Source organism: Anas acuta, chromosome 5 (genome assembly GCF_963932015.1).
Source record: "Anas acuta chromosome 5, bAnaAcu1.1, whole genome shotgun sequence".
Lineage (NCBI taxonomy): Eukaryota > Metazoa > Chordata > Aves > Anseriformes > Anatidae > Anas > Anas acuta.
The window spans coordinates 6421601-6442292 of record NC_088983.1 but is presented as its reverse complement, the minus strand read 5'-3'; the positions used below and the strand labels follow the sequence as shown (position 1 = coordinate 6442292).

General features: G+C 47.2%; 3 protein-coding genes across 7 annotated transcripts in view; 1 reads left to right on the top strand and 2 right to left on the bottom strand.

Annotated features, from left to right (window-relative positions):
• Positions 1-5389, bottom strand: part of SLC38A6 (solute carrier family 38 member 6) — a 44913-nt gene extending 39524 nt beyond the window's left edge. The window contains exons 1-4 of one of the 2 annotated variants that reach the window (XM_068682474.1): positions 5188-5389; positions 4954-5069; positions 4255-4328; positions 68-120 (exon numbers count right to left, since the gene is read on the bottom strand). In XM_068682474.1, the coding sequence (XP_068538575.1) occupies positions 68-120; positions 4255-4328; positions 4954-5069; positions 5188-5343 (399 nt within the window). In that variant the 5' untranslated portion in view covers positions 5344-5389. Of the gene's footprint in view, positions 1-67; positions 121-4254; positions 4329-4533; positions 4712-4953; positions 5070-5187 lie in introns of those variants that run through there. The other variant, XM_068682473.1, reaches the window with a different exon arrangement.
• On the top strand, positions 4954-10033 carry TRMT5 (tRNA methyltransferase 5). Of its 4 annotated transcripts, none has more exons than XM_068682468.1 (5): positions 4954-5030; positions 6145-6794; positions 7182-7306; positions 8774-9428; positions 9734-10033. In XM_068682468.1, exons 1-5 carry the CDS (start codon positions 4981-4983, stop codon positions 9796-9798), a joined length of 1545 nt encoding a protein of 514 aa, XP_068538569.1. In that variant the 5' UTR covers positions 4954-4980; the 3' UTR covers positions 9799-10033. The 4 variants fall into 4 exon arrangements, with proteins under 4 accessions (XP_068538569.1, XP_068538570.1, XP_068538571.1 ...); XM_068682469.1 differs by lacking the exon at positions 4954-5030 and adding an exon at positions 5455-5600; XM_068682470.1 differs by lacking the exon at positions 4954-5030 and adding an exon at positions 5651-5801.
• Positions 10034-11351: 1318 nt separating this feature from the next.
• The window catches only part of MNAT1 (MNAT1 component of CDK activating kinase), a 120434-nt gene continuing 111093 nt past the window's right edge, over positions 11352-20692 (bottom strand). The window contains exon 8 of the mRNA XM_068682476.1: positions 11352-12572. Coding sequence (XP_068538577.1) covers positions 12452-12572 — 121 coding nt within the window. The 3' untranslated portion in view covers positions 11352-12451. The remainder of the gene's footprint in view (positions 12573-20692) is intronic.

The window sequence follows — 20692 nt, the reverse complement described above, 5'->3', positions numbered from 1 at the left end:
GAACAGTTGTATATATTGGAAGTACGGGAATGATAAGAAAAATACACAGATAAAACCAGACACTTACCTTTCCAGTTGATCCAAATGCAAACAGGCCAAGGTCTTCATAAGACATGACAGCTGTTAACGAGAAAAAACAAAACAAAACCAAAAATATTTCTAACTCCAAAATCACCTAAGAGCTCCAGTTTTGCCTTTTTTTCCTTTTTAAATGAACACAGTTCAGGATAAAATTTAGAGAGTATTTTATATTATTCACTGAATAGTTTTTATATACACCTGTATTCCAACTAAAAAAATACAACTAGATGTTGAATCATTCACAGATTTTCCAGAAATTCAATTTAATATTAGAAATAGTATTATTATTTTTTACTACTACTATGCTGGCAGCAAATTACGTTCTCCCAACAACTTTTGCAAGTGATACTACAGATGAAGAATTTTGAAATTAGTCTCAACAATTAGTTGTAAGCTATCATTTGTTAAGTATGCACTTGCTTTAAAATTAAGACGATAACAGAAAATCTGTTTCTGTCTCTCTATGAATACAAACATCAATTATCACGTTGCCAGCTTTTAAAAACTCTACTCATTTCCAAGGCAGCTGAAGGTAAACACCTTCCTGCCTTGAAATCAGTTAGAGAAAAACAAACAAAACACAGCGCACCATAGCAAAGACAAAAACAGAAGAAAACAAAATGCCTGCCCTTACTTGCACCTCACTTAAATAATTACATGGAAATAAGCTGTGGTTTCCTGTACTCTTTTGTTGAGCTTTAGCTGAAGCTCACTTCTAATATTGCTGGTAACTCAAAACAATCCCTCCTCGGAAGGGAGGAAGTCCTGTTAAAGCCCTCCATTGTTGTGCTGCGTTTTGTTATGAGGAGCTCCAGCGATAGCAAGAAGATGAAAGCTCCCCGAGAAACACCCCTCCCTTTCTCAGTATATAATAAAGCGGTCCAGAGTTATAAATGCCTCACAGGGTAAAATTAATCCCCAAACCACATAGTTGTATTGTCATAACGTTTGCTTTCCCTCCCTGGTTTCTACCTGGTCCACGACCGTTCCTGCTCCCATCGCGTCCTAACTGAGGGCGCAGCCCTGCAACCCGAGCTGCTCGGGGCAGACCTTCACACCTGAGCGAAGCTGCTCTGAAATAAATGAAATGAGACCTGGAAGAGCCAGGCAAGGACCAGGATCGGATGGCAGGACTGGAGCCTTGCACTGCCAGCCATGGCATCGTCCCTTCGTTAGGTACTGCACACATCGGCTCAATGCACTACCGAAAAAATAAAACTTCATCTTCTCACACGGCTTTGTCGAGGACGACGTTCCACGTTCTGCTCTACGACTGACATTAATACGCTACGAAACAGCAAATTAAGTGACAAAATTAAATAAGCCAGAGTCTGCTCACAGCAAAAACCTGGAAAATTCTCCTATGTCTGCTGTTACACTAAGTTATACACAGATACAATGAAACAACGGATGTGTTACCAGATTTTACCCTGTGTCTTTCTTTGTTTATGTTTACAAAGCAGTTGATCACAAGAAAAAATAAAAATAGCATTTTAGAAGGCCATTCTCAATGGCATCAATTAGCAGGAAGCTTTTAAATGTGTTTAGAAAAGAGCTGCTTTTACCGCGTGGGAACAAATACAGACAAACAGGGAGTTACCCATAAAGAGAGAACAAAGTTTCCACGCGATTCCAAAAGCGCAAAATGAAACCTTAGGAGAGTATTTTCTGTAGTTACTGTTTTTGTAATCAATTTAGTTCTGCAAATACTGAGGAAGCCTTAATCACATTACTTTTGTAACTTCAAAAACACATGGAACAAAAAATTAGGCACTATGGACAGAAACACACTCTGCCTGGTTGGCTTAATTCCTAATATGTTATTAACGCCATAAAGAAATTACCCATTTAATCCCAAAGTGAAATTGGAAAGGATAGCACTAACAATACTCATGACTAACTCCAAAATGGAAAAAACAAAGCCACAAACTTCGAAGTATATCCACTTAAATTCACGATTCCTCTACTTTACTGAATGGGTTTAGCTTTTGTCAGCCCAAACCCTAAAACAATTTATGTAGGACTGAATTAACACTGGGAGAAAACACTGACTAATCCAAACCCAACACTTTACACATGGCAATATCAGCTTTCTAATTCTTTTGGTCTACACAAATCATTTGATTTTGACAAAGTCACTCTAGATCAACATCACTTTCAAACTGAAGGCACTTCTTTGTTTTTAAACTACAACTAAAATGCTTGAGCTTAATAAATTTTGGTCTCTGTTTAAAATGGAATTAAGGCTTCCGTTTTGGAAGGTATTTTATATGTCAACTCTTTCCTAGGATTACATTTATGACTGAATGAATAGCTTACAAACACTCCCCAAACCCCCAAACTGTTTTTATTTTTTTTTACCTTCCACTCATCAAATTTTCCAAGCTAATTTTTGAAAGAAAACTACTAAAATCCCTAATTCCTTCCCATGAATTAGGCTCAATATTGTAATACTGTTCACAAATATCTGCATGTTTTACATACTAAAAATATGCTGTTATCTACTTTGGAAGCAAGCATTTATACTGATTTTACTTTGCAAAGGCAGAACTGGTCATAATTCTGGAATGGTATTTAACATGAAATTAGTTCAATAATTTACAGAAATTACAATAAAATCTCCCCCCTCCAAAAAAAAAAAAAGCAAAGAAAAAAAAAGCACAAACAGAGAGAGCCATAAAGCCAGCAGATATCTAGAAATAATTCTAGTGTTAGTATGACCCATCAACGTTAACTGATAACCAATTATTAACCACAAAATGCTAGTTTCAGACAAGAAAAATACTTTACCCTGTTGTTCACCATTATTCTTTGCTTTTGGATATATGCATTTCAAAAATTCTTCCTGGAGGCAGAATTTTGCCTTTAGACAATAAATGAAGAGTTAAACCATTCTTGTGTATTAGCTCTCTCAAAGTTCAGCTTTTCCCCCTCTCCTTCCTTTGCACCATCCCCCGCAGTTCTTTTGCAAGGATATCTTCTTATTTTACCAGATAACAACGCAACACTACCAAGGGCCTAAGTAATACAGAACCTCCGATCATTTTTTGTGATATTTGTTCACCTCTTATCTCAAACTCCCTTTTTTCAAATGTATCTTTCTAGCTATTTATTTCAGGTATTGAGTCCTTTCTAACATGCAGAGCTCCAAGAGGGGAAAAAAAGAGAATGCCAGAGACTTGGTCCCAAATCATCAAACAGCCAACAGTATCACACATAAAAGCAGCCCTACCTCTGAAGACTTTTTTAAAGAACGTATGAAGAAGATCACTCAACAGGTGAAGACAGGAGCAGCAGATCTAAGAAGAATCAGGAAGCAATCATCTCAGAGACCAAAGCTAGCTACAGAAAGCACAGCCAAGAAGGAAGAAATGGAAGCTTTCTCCCACCACCTTTGAAAAGAGGGGAAAACAGATGAGATGAAACAATAACCAGGTGACTGGAAGAGATGGAGACTTCCTCCTGTAACATCTCTGTACACTAGAACTCAAGAAACCAGCCAGTTATTTCAGTAATAATTTTTAGAAAGCAAGAATTAAAACATTAGCAGCAGATTAGAAATCAGATGTTAGAATCTACTCTCTAGACATTCTCAAAGCAGTATAATTTCTAACTCAGGGCTGCAACGTGACTTCACACTCAGTATCAAAAATGCTGTAATAACACACATCCACAGAGTGCCATGGGAATCGTAACAACTCAGTTTGATTACAAAACCTGACAGGTATCCATTCTGAACAGTGAATAAGTCTATAAGTAGAGTACTAAAAGTTGGCTGTTTGTGGTTCTTAAGCTTTTACTGAAAGCAACAGTGAGACTAGGTATGGAGGCAACCACACACTAAAATGGTGTGGTCCAACTGGCACCAAAACAATTTTGCTACAGACACACAGGATCTCTCTTTTTGGAAAGATGAGAGATGCATTCTGAGAAAAAGTAAAACTGAAAATCTAGAAACCAAACAGTTTTGCACTTCCTTTTTATAATGCATTTTGAAATGACAATTCTATGGCAATTAGCAATCATTAAGAGATCTAACATATTTCAACAGCAGTGAAACATGGCACTATGCTAACATGTTGTTAATTAAAATAATTATATGGGTTCATGTCTTTTTACTACAGGCAAGGAAAAGTTTCGGAGATCACTGTCAGATAAATCCTTTCCACTTACCAGTCTGAATGCACATACTGAGCAGAAGAAACACAGAGTAAGAGGCAAGGCTGGCGACAATCAGCAGCAAGATGCTGAAAATACAAGAGGTTGAAATTTAAGGCATTTTTACAGGTCAATGCAGTTTCTTTCTTAAACAACAACAAAAAAAATCCATTGCACACAGCGTATCACAGGACCCAATTTCCTCATTTTATGGCTTTTCTTTGCTGACTGCGGTTCATTTGGTCACTGACTGTCCCAACCCCTGCTAAAACCACAGCTTCTCGTATCACGCACCGCTGCGTGGGGTGAAGACGTGAATCACAGCAAGGCTGTGACACAGAAACACAAAGATTAATGCAAAATAAAGCCGGGTTTATGGCCAGAGAGCAGTACGAGCTGGCAGCCTTGGCCCAGCCCCAGCTCAGTGGGCTCATGCATTTGGGATGTGCAGGCACCCCCCTCCCAAAGGCCCATTTCTGCAGCAAAGCAGCACTCGGACATAAATATATGGGTGCAGGGGGGTGTAAATATATGGGTACAATGGGGGAAATGCCCCCAAAATCACCACCGAGCAGCAATATCAGTGCCTGGGCAGCGCTCACCAAGGATGCCCACAGCACACAGCACTCGCTGCTCCTTGGCTCCCCGCCCCCTGTCATTAATCACACCCCCTTAATTAATTGTAATTAATTAATTCCCCCCCCCCCCGCTCACCTGAAGCCCAGGACGCCGGTGCTGGCCATGGCGAAGGACAAGCCCAGCGCCCCGCTGCCCATGATCGCGTTCATCAGGTTGAGCACCGCGCAGCCGAACGAGGAGCCGGGGGGCGGCTGTGGGGACGGAAGGGCGGGCAGGGCGATGTCAGGCGAGACCCCAGACCCCAAACCCCGACCCCAAACCCCAAATCCCCCCCCCCCAGCCCCCTCCCGGCGCCCCCCTCTCACGCACGCTGCTGGGCGGCGGCGGCAGCAGCGGGGCGGACTCGTCCCAATCCCGGTCCTGGTCCTGGTCCCATTCCCGGTCCCAATCCCGGTCCCGATCCCGGTTCCCGTCCCCGGGCCCCGCGCCCCCCTCCCAGCCCCGCGCCCCCCGCGGCTCCTCCATGGCCCCGCCCGCGCCGCGGCTCCGGGAGGGGCGGGGCCGAGCCGCACCGAGGGGGCGGGGCCACAGCCAGAGGGGGGCGTGGCTACAGGAGGTGGGCGTGGCTAAAAGCAGAGGGGGCGTGGCTACAGGCAGAGGGGGCGTGGCTTCAACGTAAGCCCCGCCCCCTCACCGCCAGGCGGAGCGGCTCAACGTCACCGTGCGCGCGGTGGCGATGACGTCACGGGGGCGCCGGCGCGCGCGGCGCGGCTCGGCATGAGGTGAGGGCGGGGGTGGGGGGGGTGGCGCGCGCGCGGTTGCCATGGATACCGCTCCCCCCCCTCCCGTTGCCATGGCAACCGCGCGGCCTACCCGCGGGGCTGCCCCGCGCCCGCCTGGGCCTAGGCCGCGGCCGGGCCCGGGCCCCGTCTGGGGGTCGCAGCCCCCCCGGGGGGCCTCCCCTGAGGATGCGGAGTGTGGTGGTGAGGCGGGGGGCAGGGAGCAGGGCGATTTTTATTATTATTTTTTTTTTATTTGGCTTGCTGGGGTTAATATTGCGTTTATTGGAATAGGGAGAGGCCGCGGAGTTTTGGCAGGAGGGGCTGATCGCGCTGCTTCAGGTTAGTTAAAAGTTTAAGAACGCGTTTGCAGAGGGAGAGAAGTTGGTAGGGTGTAATTCGTAATAAAGGGCTTTTACAAAGCTGTTGTGGGTTCTTCAGTACGAATGGAAATTCTGGTTTAAGAGAGCAGCAAATCCGTGTGATTTGCAGCCTTTTTAATGGAATGGTTACATCATGTCTATAAAATGAATGATTTCTCTTCTAGGACGCTATGGAGATTCGGACGCTCTGCCAGACTACTGAAAGCTAATCATTCCAGGACAGCTGCACCAAATACATCACTTCCAGCAGTTTGGATGCTGTTGGCGCAACATTCTGGCAGAATACCTGGCCTCTCTGCAGCAGCTCAGACAGCCAATTTCTGTACAATGCGTGAAGCCGTGGAGGAGAACGGCAGCCCCGAACTGTACTCGCCACATCCCGAAGTGCGAGGGATGACCCTGCTCAACAGAGAAGCTTTCAAAAGGACGGTCGTTGTTCCGGTTCTTAAAGTAAAGAAAGAAATCGTCCACGTGTTGGTGAAGGCCCTGAAGCACACGGTACTGCAGCGTCCTGGGCTAAAGCGAGTGATTGAGGATCCAGAAGATGAGGGCAGTAAACTTGTTATACTGGATCCTCATCAAGTACCCGAATTCTCGCTGGGACAGGCAGAGCAAGAGGTATTAAAGCAGCTTAACATTCCTCCTGAGGTGTCCAGGTATAACTTGGAGCTGACTTACGAGAATTTCAAGTCAGAGGAGATCCTCCGAGCGGTCCTTCCCGAAGGCCAGGATGTCACCTCTGGTTTTAGCCGCGTCGGTCACATAGCTCACTTCAATCTCAGGGACCATCAACTCCCTTACAAACATTTGATTGGTAGGTAAAAAACTCTGATCAGAAAAGTAATTCTTCACTTCCAAAGATATTTTTACAATTATTCTACCTATAAGTTATTCCCTGTACAAAGAAAACTTCAAAGCACTCTTCATTGCTTTACGTTTTGGCTTTAAATAGCTTTGTGCAGACCCTTACCTGTACACAAAGGGCAGCTCTGTCCTCTTATGCAGTCACACTTCGCTGAGCACTGGATCAGGGTAAAGTACATGCTTCAGTAAGATCCCTTAGCATCTGCAGTCGTTGGAGGGAGGTTGTTCTATTATACACACTTTTATAAACGTGACTGTAGGCTGTCGAGTTTGTATCTCTTAGAACATTAAGAGGCTGCAGTCCCTCAACCAGTGTATCTTCTGCCCTTTCTTTCAGGACAGGTTATAATCGACAAGAATCCAGGCATCACCTGTGTGGTGAATAAAACCAGCATTATTGACAGCACGTACAGAAACTTTGAAATGGAAGTGCTCGCTGGAGAGAGCAACCTGGTCACTAAGGTACAGGATTTTTTCCCATTTTAAATTTAATGTACTAAAACCCAAAGGTGTACCAAAAAGCGATGAGGAAGAGACACTGATAACACCATTTATTTGCACGGTGCCCCTCACACCTCTTCTGGAGTGTGAGAGTTGGCAGTTACTGCTGTCTCGTTTTGTCCTGCTCTGCCACGAGCAAACTCACAGCCGTAGGGATCAGGCAGGTAAGGGTTCTCCCCACCTGACAGCCTATTGCCAATAACATGTAAAAGAAGCTGAAGTAGGGGTTTCTTACCGAGATACTAGTTACAAACTTGGGGGTATTTCTCACTCCGAGGCCAAAACATTTAGTGAATTTGATCAAAAAAAATGTTTCTTAATTTTACCAGTCCTTGTACTTAAATCTCTCTGTCTTTGCAGCTTAGGCAAGAGTTTGCCTGATCTTAATTCTTTTTCTGACAGCTAGAGGACAAACCTCATCTCATTTATTTTGAGATCTTTCATGTGAAAAGCATTATTAAACTGCTAAGTATTCTTCCCTTGGGGTTCTTGTCTTTAGCTGGAACCTTGGCGGCTGGCTTGACCAAAAAATATCTTTCATAGATGTTGGCAGTTTTATTCTTTTAGGAGAGAAAATACGAGGTTAGCAAAGTAAGGAGTCGAATAGCTCGGTGGCAAAGAACAGCCTGCACATGGACGCAGAAGGCATTTGAACCGTCAGGTCAGAAGGGACGATCAAATATTTTGCAGATGATTTTGGCTCGTTACGCACACATCTGGCACACCACTGGGCTGCCAGGTCCACCTCAGCGTGTTCCCTGCTGGCAGAGCAAACGCTGCGGTGATCTGGGTCACACCGTGCGGGTGTGGTAGAGCAAAGTGGGTGTTATCCTGCATCCCTCTCATCTGAACAGGCACCATTTCTCTGTAGGTCTGTTTGTAGGGCAGCGGCCATCGCAAAGCCTGGGTTTGGCTCCGTTTCCAGACTCCATCACCCCGAGAGAAAGCGCAGCATTTTTTCAGGCTGCACAATTGGCTCCCAGCGGCTTTGAGTTTGGCTGAGTGCTGCCGTTCTCGTGCTGCAGCGCTCTCAGGCACTTACTGACTGTGTAGACGCTGTGCTAAGGTTTGAGGCATCTTCCCAAGATCTGCTTTCAATAAAGGAGTTTTCAGACAGCCACAAAGCATTTGAAAAGCCTCAGATTTTTATTTTATGGCCATTCGAAGTTGCTGCTTTATTTCCACCTGGTGATTAAGACATGCGTAAGCCAGTCATGTGGATTGACAGTTGGAACGTTCCTGATGGCTATTTGTGATGAGTAGGGCTGTTTATCCAAGATTTCTGTGCACTGCTAATGGGAAAAATGTCAATGTACACATCACCTTCTGATAAAGCACCTTGGTTTTTAGCTGTCTTAATTACTGGGATTACTTTAACCTGTCTGGAATTTGAACGCAGAGACTTAACCAAATGTTTTGCACTTTCAGGTCAAAGAAAATAATATCTCATATGAGTTGGACTTTGCTAAGGTCTACTGGAACCCCCGCCTTTCCACAGAACACGGCCGTATCGTTGAGCTTTTAAAGCCCGGTGATGTCCTTTTCGATGTCTTTGCTGGGATCGGACCTTTTGCTATCCCAGCAGCAAAGAAGAAGTGCGTCGTATTTGCAAATGATCTCAACCCTGAATCCTACAAATGGCTTCTGCACAACTGCAAGCTAAACAAAGTAGACAACAAAATCAAAGCATTCAACCTGGATGGCAGAGACTTCCTCCTGGGGCCAGTAAGAGAGGAACTCAGTAAAGCACTCGCGCTTGAAAAAGAGGCGCAGAAACCCGCTGTCCATATAGTCATGAATTTGCCAGCCTCGGCTCTCGAGTTTCTGGATGTTTTCAGGCATCTCTTGGTCGGAGAGCCCTGCGGTGCTGCTGTCCTTCCCACGGTGCACTGCTATGGCTTCTCCAAGCACGAAAACCCAGCCAAAGAGATTCAGGAACGGGCTGAGGCTTCGCTGGGAGCCTCCCTGGACGGGCGCTGTGCTACGTACCTGGTGAGGAACGTTGCCCCCAACAAGGAGATGCTGTGCATTAGCTTCCAGGTTCCAGCGGATGTGCTGTACAAGAGGCCCTGCCCTGCTGAAGGTGAGGAGCAGCCCTCCTGCTGCACCTTTTGCTCCTTCAGGCCGCTCCTGCTGTGTATCATTGCTGTTACTGCATGGCACTGAGGTGCAGGTCAAAATGTCGCTTGGTGCGGGTCTTTTGCAAGTCCTCTTTGGCACTTGGTAAAGAAAAGACCTCCCTTACTGCTCTAACGGTTTTCTTTGTGGCCATTAATGCTGATCTTAAGGCTCATCACTTGTTAAATCCCTCAAACATTGTGTGGCTTGTGGTTCAGGTCCGTCTGTTTACTGTATGTAACTAACTGAACGTTTCTAACTTTCTTCCAGAAAAACCAGCCTCCAAGCGGCTGTGTACCGGCAAAGATTTCACTGAGGAAAACGTCGTGAGTTGAAGACCAGAGCTTGGGTAACAACCTTCCTGGTTTGTGTAAGGTACTCCTAGGTTACGTCTGGTCTTCCCCTTGAATTGTTCAATGAGCCCCTGTGTTACCTGCCTGAGGTGCAGCGATGCACAGCGCGTGTCGCAGCTCCCCTTGGTGAGCGTGGCTTCCTGCATTTACTGTTTGTAATCATGGGACCAGTAACCAGATCGATATTGTTCAAAAAAATAAAACAGCGTTTCTGTAACAGTGTTTGGTACTCCCGTTTCACACCCTGTGACAATTCAGTGACACTGACTGGGATCGTTTTTAGCAGTGATAGTTTGAAAAAGTGCAGTTTGCCGTGCAAACAGGTTTCTGTATTTCGTAGGGCCTGGCAAGATGACTTACGTGGACCCTGCATTTACAGTTTAGAGTAGGATTCTCTTTGACAAACGGTTTTGGTGGTCAAGGGTATTGGGTTACTGCTGGCAGATGCACAAACAGCTCTCATGTAAGCCAGGTAACCTCTCAAAAACTTGACCTCAGGTAGAAGGAGGCACAGGTAGCTGCGTATGCTCACCCCTGGGCTTTTGGAGCAATAACTGGTTTTTACCACGAAGGGATTTAGCTGGGGATTAGTTGGCTCCTAGCTTAGTGCTTGCCCACAGGTAGCGCAGGAAAGGCTCTGATGCCATTTGCACACTTGCAGGGTAGGCACACACCCGTTAAAGCACCAGGCTGAAAACCAGCAGGTGGCTGATGGGGCCTCTCACCCTCAGACCTTTTCCTCCTTTGACTTTTGTGCCTCTCTCTGAGCTCTGCCCCACCTCTGGCTGCTCCTCTGATCGGTCCCCGCATGATCTCGCTGCCTGGCTGCTTGCGTTCCGCAGGGAGTTGAAAAGCCTCTGCCTTTGATTTGGTTTTCTTCCCCATCCAAGCTATTGTTGGGCAACGTCAACCACAAAGAATTGATGTGGCCGCAGAACTCCCATTGCCCTCGGTTTCAGATATTTTTCCTTCAGCCCCAGCTCAGCGCTCCCGCCTAGCAACATCACCACGTGCCCACCTCCCTCCTTGGCCCTGCTGCATCACAACAGCTTTAACCTGCGTGGCCTTCCTGTCAGTGACAATCACACCACATCCTACCTCGCCTCCAGCCCACGGAGCGCTCTCTGCTGCCCGTTACATTCCCTAAAACCGCGGTGTGCCTACCTCCAGCTGCCCCTTGCACTTCTCACACTCATTTTCGAAGCTGCTGCTGTTCCGCAGAGCCCTCCCCGAACACCGCACAGCGGTGACAAAGCCCCTGACCACCTGGGAGCGATGCAGCCCCCCAGTGCCCTGCCCCGGGATGGAGGCAGGGAGTTCCCAAAGGTTTTCTGCCTCAGGTCAGGGTGTCTCCCCAGCGGGGAGCTGCGCTCCGCAGGCTATGCGCGGCATTTTCAACACCTCTCAGCCTTGTGTGCAGCAATTCCTGTCAGCAGCTGCTCTGGGCACAACACAACAGCATTTCAGAGAAAGGGAAATGCAAAGTTTGGCACCTCCCTCCCCCTTCCTTAATAAAAGAAGCACCGAGTCTGGAATAGAGCTCATTCTTCTCTTTATTACAACAGAGCAAAAAATACATTCATTTAGTACACTCCTCAGAGCAGTATTCAACAACCATTAATGGATGACCTACAAAACGTGGCCCAGGCTTTACTCTAGCGGTGCTCCCTATCCTGAGTGGTTTCCAGTCTCCTGCAATTTGTACATATTCATGGAAAAAACATCCCGAGACAGGAACCCCGCTTCTGCTGCGATCAGGATACGTTCCGCCACAAAGTGAGGCGAGGGGATGTACAAAAGCAGCAGCTCAAGTGGGAAGGATTATCCCAAACACCAGACAAAGGGATGCTCCTGCCAAAGGAAGATCCCAAACACTTGACAGCAAAGTAGCAAACGGGGCTAAACAGGGAAAAAATAAACCAATTCTGACTACTTTAATGAACTAGCCTTATTTAAGGCCTCTTAGATTGCTTTGGAGGAACACAGTTGAAAGACTTGCAGCTAAAGGTTTTGCTCGTTTTCCAGTCAAAGGTAACAACCAAGTGACATCAGGAGGGATCCTACATAACACTTGTGTCAGCACAGTTCCAGGGTTTCTCGTCTCATCCAGCTGGCAGGAGCAAAAACCCACTTGCCTGAACTGGGGAAACGAGTTTTATGGGAAGAAAATGCAGGCTTGAATATTGACACTAAATGTTATAATCAAAATGGCATTTAAATGCTTGTGCAAATAAAACCCTGCAATAAGAATAAAACCACGAACTTTAATAAAAAAGTCTGGCTTTATTTAAAAAAAATTTACAAGTGTGTTTTTTTAAACCTCAAACATACACAGCTGAGTTATTCACATCTTCCATTAGATGTGGCTTATTGCCTCAGCCTCCCTCAGCAAAGTGCCACATGACTAACGAGCTTCCCCCTCCGCAAAAATGGATCTACCATTTTACAAAGCTCTCGCGTGGACTTTTTTTTTTTTTTTTTTGCCTTTAACACTTAAAACACAGCTGGTTTTACACAGAAAAGTGACTGCAGCTTAGCCGTTGTGCAGATGGCAGCAATTTTACCCAACCTTTGCTGGCTTGACTTGCTTCCCACTCCGTTCAGTGTCCCTTCCTCGCAGGCTGGCGGACGCTGGCTAACTGGGGTGCCAGAAGAGGCCACTGAAAGCATCCTGTAGGGCTCGGTGACACGCCAGAGAAGAAGTGTAGCCCCCAGCAAGATCCTGCGGAGAGGCGGCTCGTACGTGGTTGAGGTATCTAAAATAAAGAGAAGCATCACTTTAGCACGGGAATAAATACATCAGACACCTGCACGGTTCCAGTATGGCGAGGCTGAGGCTGCTTTTTGGGAGAAAGCACGGCAAGGCCCTATGGACGTGTTAGTACTGAGCTTTCCCTAGTCCCACAGAAGTGCTGGGGCTGACAGCTGACCTTCGGACGAGCTGCACGGCCACAGCACTGAAAAAATGGGGTCAAACTTTCTGCTCCCAGGCCCATCGGTATCTGCAGTAAGTCCACCGACACCAGACAATTACATCGGTACGAGTTTGTTGTCAACATTTTGGCTAAAAAAAAACCCTCCAAACCCCATCATTAACTCATTTAGCATCAGGACCAGCTCTCAGAGCTGTTTGAATTCCCCCAACCCAGCAGACCACCGATGTGAGCTGGAACACGGCACCCACGCTGCTGCTCCCCCAGGCCCTCGGCTCCCTGGGCCCAAACGCAGTCGCTGCACGCTGAGAGCTCCCTTTAAAGGTGTCTGCTCAGTGGGGCTTCAGTGCTTTCATCCTACAGTTCTTGCATCCCACATAAGACAAGTGTCAAAATGGATTCTCAGCTAGTTTTGCACCAAAACTCCACCAAAAGTGGTTAAAACCCAAAAAGCACAGGCTGTGCTTAGCACTACCAACGTGATGCCTCGAGCTTCGAGCACCAGAGAAAATGCCACAAACACGAACTGCTTTTCACAGTTGCAGTGCAAGCCACCGAGCTTCAGCTGGCTGTTTTGATTCATCACTTGGTACATGTTGCTCCTGGGAAGGTTGAGTCATTCCACCTCTGGCTTGGCAATTCAAGCATAAACTTGCAAAACGCATACAGCCTTTTATAATGTTATCCCAAGAAACCTAAACCAGCTGCACTTCTGGCAGGAAAATACAGGACCACCAGTAAAATATCCAAAACAGTTGCATCTTTTAATTTATGACTATACATTGTTTCCATAAAGAGTATATAAACCAGGTCAGATTTTATAGGTAAGACATAATAAACAGTCATACCTATTGATGCCATAAATGTGTAGAGAAAGAGGTTACTTAAAAATGATTAATTACACTTTCAAAACTATTTCATGAACCTAATAACCGCAACTCACAGACACGAGCAGCGTTTCTGAGTTACTGTGAGGAGGATGCTGAAGCTCAGACACAATTTGCCTCCTGTGACCGAGTGTACGTGAGCCCTGCTGCCCGGCCCCACCTGGGGATGGAGCACGGTCCTTACCAGAGCGCTGCTTCTCCTCGGTGTGGACACAGACACCGGGGGAAGAAACCCTCTTCTGACAGCGTTGAGAGCAAAGGGAGCTACAAACCTAACAGCAAAGCTGTCGGCATCTCAGTCTGTAAGGACAGACAGCCTGCAGGGAGCTCCCGTTCTGTGGGAGAATGCATTTAATAGATTTTTTTTTAAAAAAAGAACATTCCACATTCCTGTTACTTGTCCTCTAGTATTTTAGGAGGAAAATCTCACCCTTCCCAACGGCCTTTTACAACTGCTGTGGGAAACGGGAGCTTTTTCCCCCAGCCAGGAACGATGCAGGGATACTGACTATAACAAATAATTTCCTTCCAAACACTGGTGTGAAATTACCTCCACCCTCCAAGCCATAGAGCCTTATAAAATCAATTCCCATCACAGCCCGATCTTACTCCTATCATGTTTATTTCATTGTGCAAGCTTCATTTTCCACTCACGCGTGGAATAGCCCAGAGAAAACAGGGGATTAGTTTGTGTTCCTATATTAACAAAGGCTGGTTGTGTGGTTTTTGCTGTTTTTCTTACATATCACTAAAAGGAGGAGAAAGGCAGAGCCTATTGTTTACCCTTTTAAGGTCATCAGAAAGGATGGAGGCATTGGGTTCATAGCAAGGCCTGATGTGCAGATATTAGAGCACCTCGGGTTACTTCATATGTGATCTCTGAAGCAGCACCAAGTCATTATGGCCAAAAAGGCTCAGACCAACTTCTACTATGACGACCCGCATTAATTCTCCTTGCTCCTGCCCAACAAGCACGACGCGCCGCTGGCTGTCAAGTGAGCTCTTCTTGTTAAATATCCTTAATTAATGCTCCCGGCCCATTTAATGACCGTGGCACACCAGGCAATGGCAAGAATCCGCGAGGCTGAAGCCATACAACGAGAAGGGAATGGATTTTTCGGCGGCTTCTCCACGCAGCTCCCCGCCTGCGCTGCCCAGCGCCTGCCATGCCAGGGCTGCAGCATCTCGGAGCTGGATTCCTGGGGTTTCTGGCAGAGGTCAGCACGGCTTTTCATGCTCACCTTCAGAGCAGCCCCAGGAAGAAGCTCGTGCCAAGTCTTCCTTCCAAAAGGCAGGCTCGGTTAGGTCTCGGGACCTGGAGGTAATTGCTCTGACTAGTTAGCAAATTCCAGCACACTGGGTCTGTTTTTCATAGGTTTATTTTAAGTACCTGTAAATCTTATAAGCAGAAACCAGGAAAAAGAGGTTTGCTTTTCTGGTGCACGCTTTTTTTTTTTTTTTTTTTAACGTGACTTGTTTTTACTGAGGGCAGACTAAACTGCAGCTCAGAAAAGCCTGCACTATTATTTTTGAACCAGGCTGAAGAGCTGTGTGTTCCCTGCCCCACGGCTTCACGCTCCCCAACCGGCGCGGAGCCTGCCCCCTCTCCCTTGCTGCAGCCACTCCGTGTTGATCTTCCCCATTAACCTTTCACGTGGCTTAAAACACGTCGTATTTTTGTTCTTCATGAGCCTTAAGGGGGTTCACTCCGGCCCTTTGGCTTCTCATCGCCGTGCGAAAGAAAGCCTCCTGTTTTCAAGGGAAGAGAGGTGTAATTTACCCTGGGTGCAGAGCCTCAGAACCGAGCCGGCCGTTCCTGGGGGTGGGTTTCCTTCACCTTTTCCCTTTTCCAAGGGCCGTGTCACCGGCACTTCATCAGGAATGACTGGAACTGCTGGAGAGCTCCGTGGAGGTGCAATCCCTACGACTCCACCGCCGCACAGGCGGCCTCGGCACCGCTTAGCGTGGCCGTGTTGGGAAGCCGGGGCCCCAGAGCCACACAGCAACACCTGAGATCACCGGCGTCCTCCCTGCTCCTTTGGGGGTCTCTCCTCTTCCTCGCCATCTCCTCCGGCCTCGCTGTGCTCCCAGATGCTTTAAGCCATGCAGGGATGCCCAGGGTTCACCTGGAACATGCCACGTGCCGAGGGAAGGAAAGGGACGGCTGCGCTCTGCCGGCGTTGCTCTCTGTGGGGCTGCACTTTTCTGCTCTCCTTCCTTCACCCTGGTGGCACTTTCCCCCGAGGGAGTCCTCGGGCACACCTCTGGGGCTCTTCCATTTGCCAGTCTTACTGGAACTCGGGAAAGGCTCCCAAAATCACCAAAGGAGGATAGAGACAGTGCAATCAAGTAAGAAAACCGAGCTAAAAAACATCCAAAGGACAAGCCCAAACCCCCAACACACTTCCCTCCACCCACACCCAAACCCCTTTAATGTGTCAGTATTCGGGACCATTTCACACAATCATCCCCAATCTTTCCAAGACAAACACACTCCCAGTGGTGTATCCGCTGATGCGTTGCTGAAGGTACACACAGAGCACTGTACTTGGCACCCAGATTTCACTTTTTTTTGATCTGTTAGGCACTTCAAGGAGGTGAAGAAAAGAAAAATCGCTGACAAGTTGTTTGAGGAAGAAACAATAATGTAATTCTGTTCCACGGAGCAGATTTACTGTTCATCTGATTATCTGCAGCATCCAAGAGAGAAAGCGCTGGGGCAGACACAAGATCTGGGCTGTTTTCCAGACGGAACATTTGCATAATGCACGCTGGGTGCATGAAAGCAAGCAGGATACTTCCAGCCTGGAAAAGAGTGGAGCATTTAGCAATGCAACAGCACACGCTGCACTCCTGCCTCTTTCTGAAGGCAGAGTTTTCGTTCACTTTACCAGGTCTCTGCGATGAGCTGCTGATGCATTACTCACAGAATCCTTGCAGATGCTGGGGGATGCACACCAGAAGCCGGATTTTCTCTGTGGGATGTTTGTTGGCAGGGAATGCACGGCCTGGGTTACTCGGCAGCCCCTGAGCAGGTAAGAACTGGGCTCTCCGCTCACCTCCGCTTTGGTTTGAACCAGTCCTGTGGCACGGTCAGTCCATGCAGCCCAAACAAAGTGTGTTGGTAAAACAAACCCAGTTCATTGTTCTTTGTTTAATAACCCTGGGAAATCCACTCTGGAACGGGCCTTTGCTAGGTGCTATTCAAATGCACCTCTGCCTCAGAGGCTGCAGTGCCTGAGCACAAAACCACGACGCACAAAGCTGGGCTCCAAGCAGCAGCCCACAATAGCAACTCATCCCTCCACTGACTCGCTGCAGACCTGATCCCAAACCCTCCTGAGTCAAAAAGCAGTCCTGGAGGCACCCCCATCGGCTGCTCCTCTCTGGGGTCCCCCAGGACAACAAGGGCGGAAGGGCAGCAATGTGGGGTACAGCCAAACTGGGAGGTTGTGCTCTGGAGAATGGGTCCGGAGCTGTCTCAAGGAACCGAGATGCCGTTTGGTTGATGAATGCGGCGTAACAGTTTTCATTGCTTCAGTGTGAATGTGGCTAGGAAGTCAATAAAATGGACAACAAATTTCCGTGGCGCGGGGTTTGCTGCAAGCAGCAGCAAACAGGCAGAGCCGACGGCTTTTTCTTCTCTTTTAGTGCCCCTGGATATCTTTGCGTACACAACTGCAGCCAGCAGAGTGAACGTCAAAAATCTGCTGAGCACGAGGAGGTCCCAGTATGACAGATCTCAAGGCTGACATTAAAAATATGTGATTTTAACCAGGTTATGTCACCTGCTAGTCTTGCAACAGAACAGGACCAAATAGAGCCCATAAGACAGGGCTGCAAGGAAAAGTCAATGTAAATACCCCAGCACGGTTTGGGCTACAGAAAAAATCTGCTGAAGACGATAACACAGGGCTGCCATAAACACCCCCCTCGCAGCCTGGAAACCCCAGCAAGATTTCAATCCCATTTGCAGGCAGCAGCTCCACCAGCTCAGATTCAGCTCAGTAAGCCAGCCTGGGTTTTGATTATTAATAACATTGTTTACCTAAGCTAGTTTTCTGCAGGCTCGGGGAGCTGAAATTGCTTACCTAGGTGTCAGATGAGTGGCAGACCCAGCACAAAGGGTGCTGAATTCACTGCTGAATGCCCTGCTCAAATTGCGGGCAAGACAGCCGGCTCCAGCAGAGGTTACCTTTGATGACATTTCAAGGGGCTCCTCTGAATTGCTTTGAAATAAACAGATCTATAGCTAGGCGATGATTTTTTTTTTTATCCCCTTTACTTAGAGGGAAACTTCAAACAACTGGAACAAGGAGAAGTTGGAGACCTCACCTTGCAACAAACTCTTCAGAGTCAGATGCCTGCTGACCCGAGTGTCTCCCCGGTTGTTGTAAGGAAGGTTTAAGAAAAAATCCTCTCAGTTGAGAGTTTGAGTTCTTGGCTCAGTTTTTGGTCTTCAAAGAGAAGACCTCCTTCCTACCAGAAATAATTCTTCCCAGTAGAGATGCCAAAAAACCACCTACCAAATCAATAAAAGAAATCTGGGTCCTCAAGTCGTGTTTTGTTTTTTTGTTTTTTTTTCCCTCTTCCTTCTGCTTTTTCTAACTATCAAATTGCTACCAATGCTGTCGGTGTTTCTGGACAGGAGCTGCACTTCAGCAGCGTGTGGTGAAACACAGTTCTTTAAAATTAAAATCACACAGCCCTGCCGCAGCTAACGTGGAGCAGCGCAGAGGTCTGCTACCGGACACGAGCGGGGAAGGCAAAGCCTAGAGAAAAGTAATATTAGCCGTGGAACAGCTGCCTCTGATAAAGGCGGTTCTGATCCCAAAGGTAGAAATCCTCCCTCTCTTCCTCCACTCCCTTACATCAAAGGGCAGACGTTTCGGATGCTGGCAGCCCCGTGCACGCTCTCGGAGCTCCCGGCTCTACTGTCCTTCCCGGTCAGCTGCTGCAGCGGCCCATAAAGGGATCTCTGGAGTGTTTAACATCAGAAGTGAGGCACTTTTATTTGATGTTTCGCATAAACTGTTTCCTCTTTTAATGGCGAAGCACGTATATAAGCTGTAAGAGATAGCTAATTACCTCTATCTGGGGTTTTATTACAAATTACCTATGACATTGGTGAGTGTAACTGTGAACTTGGCAGTAGAAGTATCTTTAAATTCAAAGACAAAGTCAAAGAAGCCATCCTCTTTTAGACATCGAGACATGAAAGCCCGAAGGGGGGGGAGAAGAGAACAGAATCAAATTTTCCTGTATTGCTTTCCCTGAAAACTTCCTCTTTTTGTGATGAAATCCAGGCTCCCGAGACCAAACATTTCCACTGAAAAGCTAATGTATGGGGGGATGGGATGGAGGAAATATCTTCCTGGGACAGCTATCTCAGAAGAAATCTGCAGTACTCATAAGAGAGTGCATCCTGATAAGAAAAAAAAATCACTTCTACTAGGAGAGGTTTAAGAAGAACAATTTCTGAGAGCACCTGGTTCTGCATTTTCAGAGCACTGCAATTGTACCGGTGCTTTGGGTTTTAAACAGATACAGGACCACAATCAGGTACTCCCATTTATTTAACACGCAGATAAACATTTGCCTTTGGAGTAACTAAGAAGCCAATGCTCTTGCCTGGAGGTACGATGAAAAACCAGGGAGAAACGCAGATCAAAGAAACGGGGAGAAATGCCTTCTGACCCACAGAAACGACAGGAAACTAACGATGAAAACGGGTTTATTGAATAAAGAAAGCTCTGCATTACTCTGCCCTAATATGCATTTTCTACGCTGCCGGCTGAACGGCAGCCCTGGGATAGCTGCACACAGAGGTTCGTGCAGGTGCTGCCCTTGCAGCTGGTTTTAGGCACCTCCAGTCCCACTGCAGGGTCCTACCAAGAAGGCAGCGGCCTCGGTGCCATTATTTCATGCAGACCCTGTGGACATGAAGCACTACGGACTATAGGCTGAAAGACTATGAAATGTATTTCCTAATGTAAGGAAACTGGGAAGCACTTTCAGAAGTTAAAGGTATGACTGAAGCCATACTGTGTTTGTGGGTTTTTAAAGCAAATAACGAGGGAACTGGCAGCAGCCAGAGTACAGCGCAATCACCGATTATCAGATTTTAGAGAAAGGAGCCATATCACCAGCTCACCTGGTGGAAGTTGGCATTGTGTACAGATACCTGTGCTGTTATGGGGCAAATTCAAGGCAATTATTGAAGTTCTCCCATTTTAGCATGCAGCTACTACTTTAAAATAAAAATGGGAAATGGAAAGCAGAACCTGCAAACCATTACAGCCTTTGCAAAGAGAAAAGCTAAAGCTCTCCCAGTTTCTGTTTGTCCACACGCTTTGACTCTATAAAGGATATTTTATAGATGTTGTACGCTAACTTTCCCTTCTGTAATTGTTTGGGGGCTTCCTCACATCCCATATTCTTCTCTGTAATATTTAGTTATCTTTAATGGCTCTAGATGTGCTGGTCAAGAGCCTGCACTGATTATGCCATGTAAGCAGTTTGCTCCTTGTTGCTCACCACCCATCACCACCTCCAAATAACGCACAACCACGGCCATTTGGATGACCATTTTTTCCCTTCGAACTGAAGGGACTCATGCTAAAATTCCCTCCCGAACAGCCACCTGAGTTAATTATCCCCCCAGACTTCGCCGGCAACAAAAGGTTGCCGTTTCTTTCTAGAAAGGGCAGTGCTGCTCGCCGGGAGCCTTCCCCTCGCATGAATTACTTCCGTAACTTCTGCCTGGGCGAGGAGCGCCCCGGGATGAGCGGGGCACCTGGTGCCCCATTTGTCATCCCCCCGAGGTCACCCGCCAGCTGTCTGTCCTCTCAACACCCAGCCTCGCCACCGCCGCCGAGGCATTCTCCCTTGCTCGGGTTTCCAGGTCTGAACTTCCAGATCCTGTAAATCACTCGGCCGGCACAGAAACTCCTCAGACAACTGCAAGCGAGCGTTTGGACACCCTTGAGCAGCCTCGCTGCGGAACAAGGACACTGCAGCCCTCGCTGGAATCCAGCGAAGCGCTCGCTCTGCATG

Bases quoted from the DNA above. Each gene is read 5' to 3' on its own strand.
- TRMT5 (XM_068682468.1), top strand. From the start codon at position 4,981: ATGGCGAAGGACAAGCCCAGCGCCCCGCTGCCCATGATCGCGTTCATC. The intron at 7,307-8,773 runs GTACAGGATTTT...TTGCACTTTCAG, and splicing joins AGAGCAACCTGGTCACTAAG to GTCAAAGAAAATAATATCTC. The intron at 9,429-9,733 runs GTGAGGAGCAGC...ACTTTCTTCCAG, and splicing joins GAGGCCCTGCCCTGCTGAAG to AAAAACCAGCCTCCAAGCGG.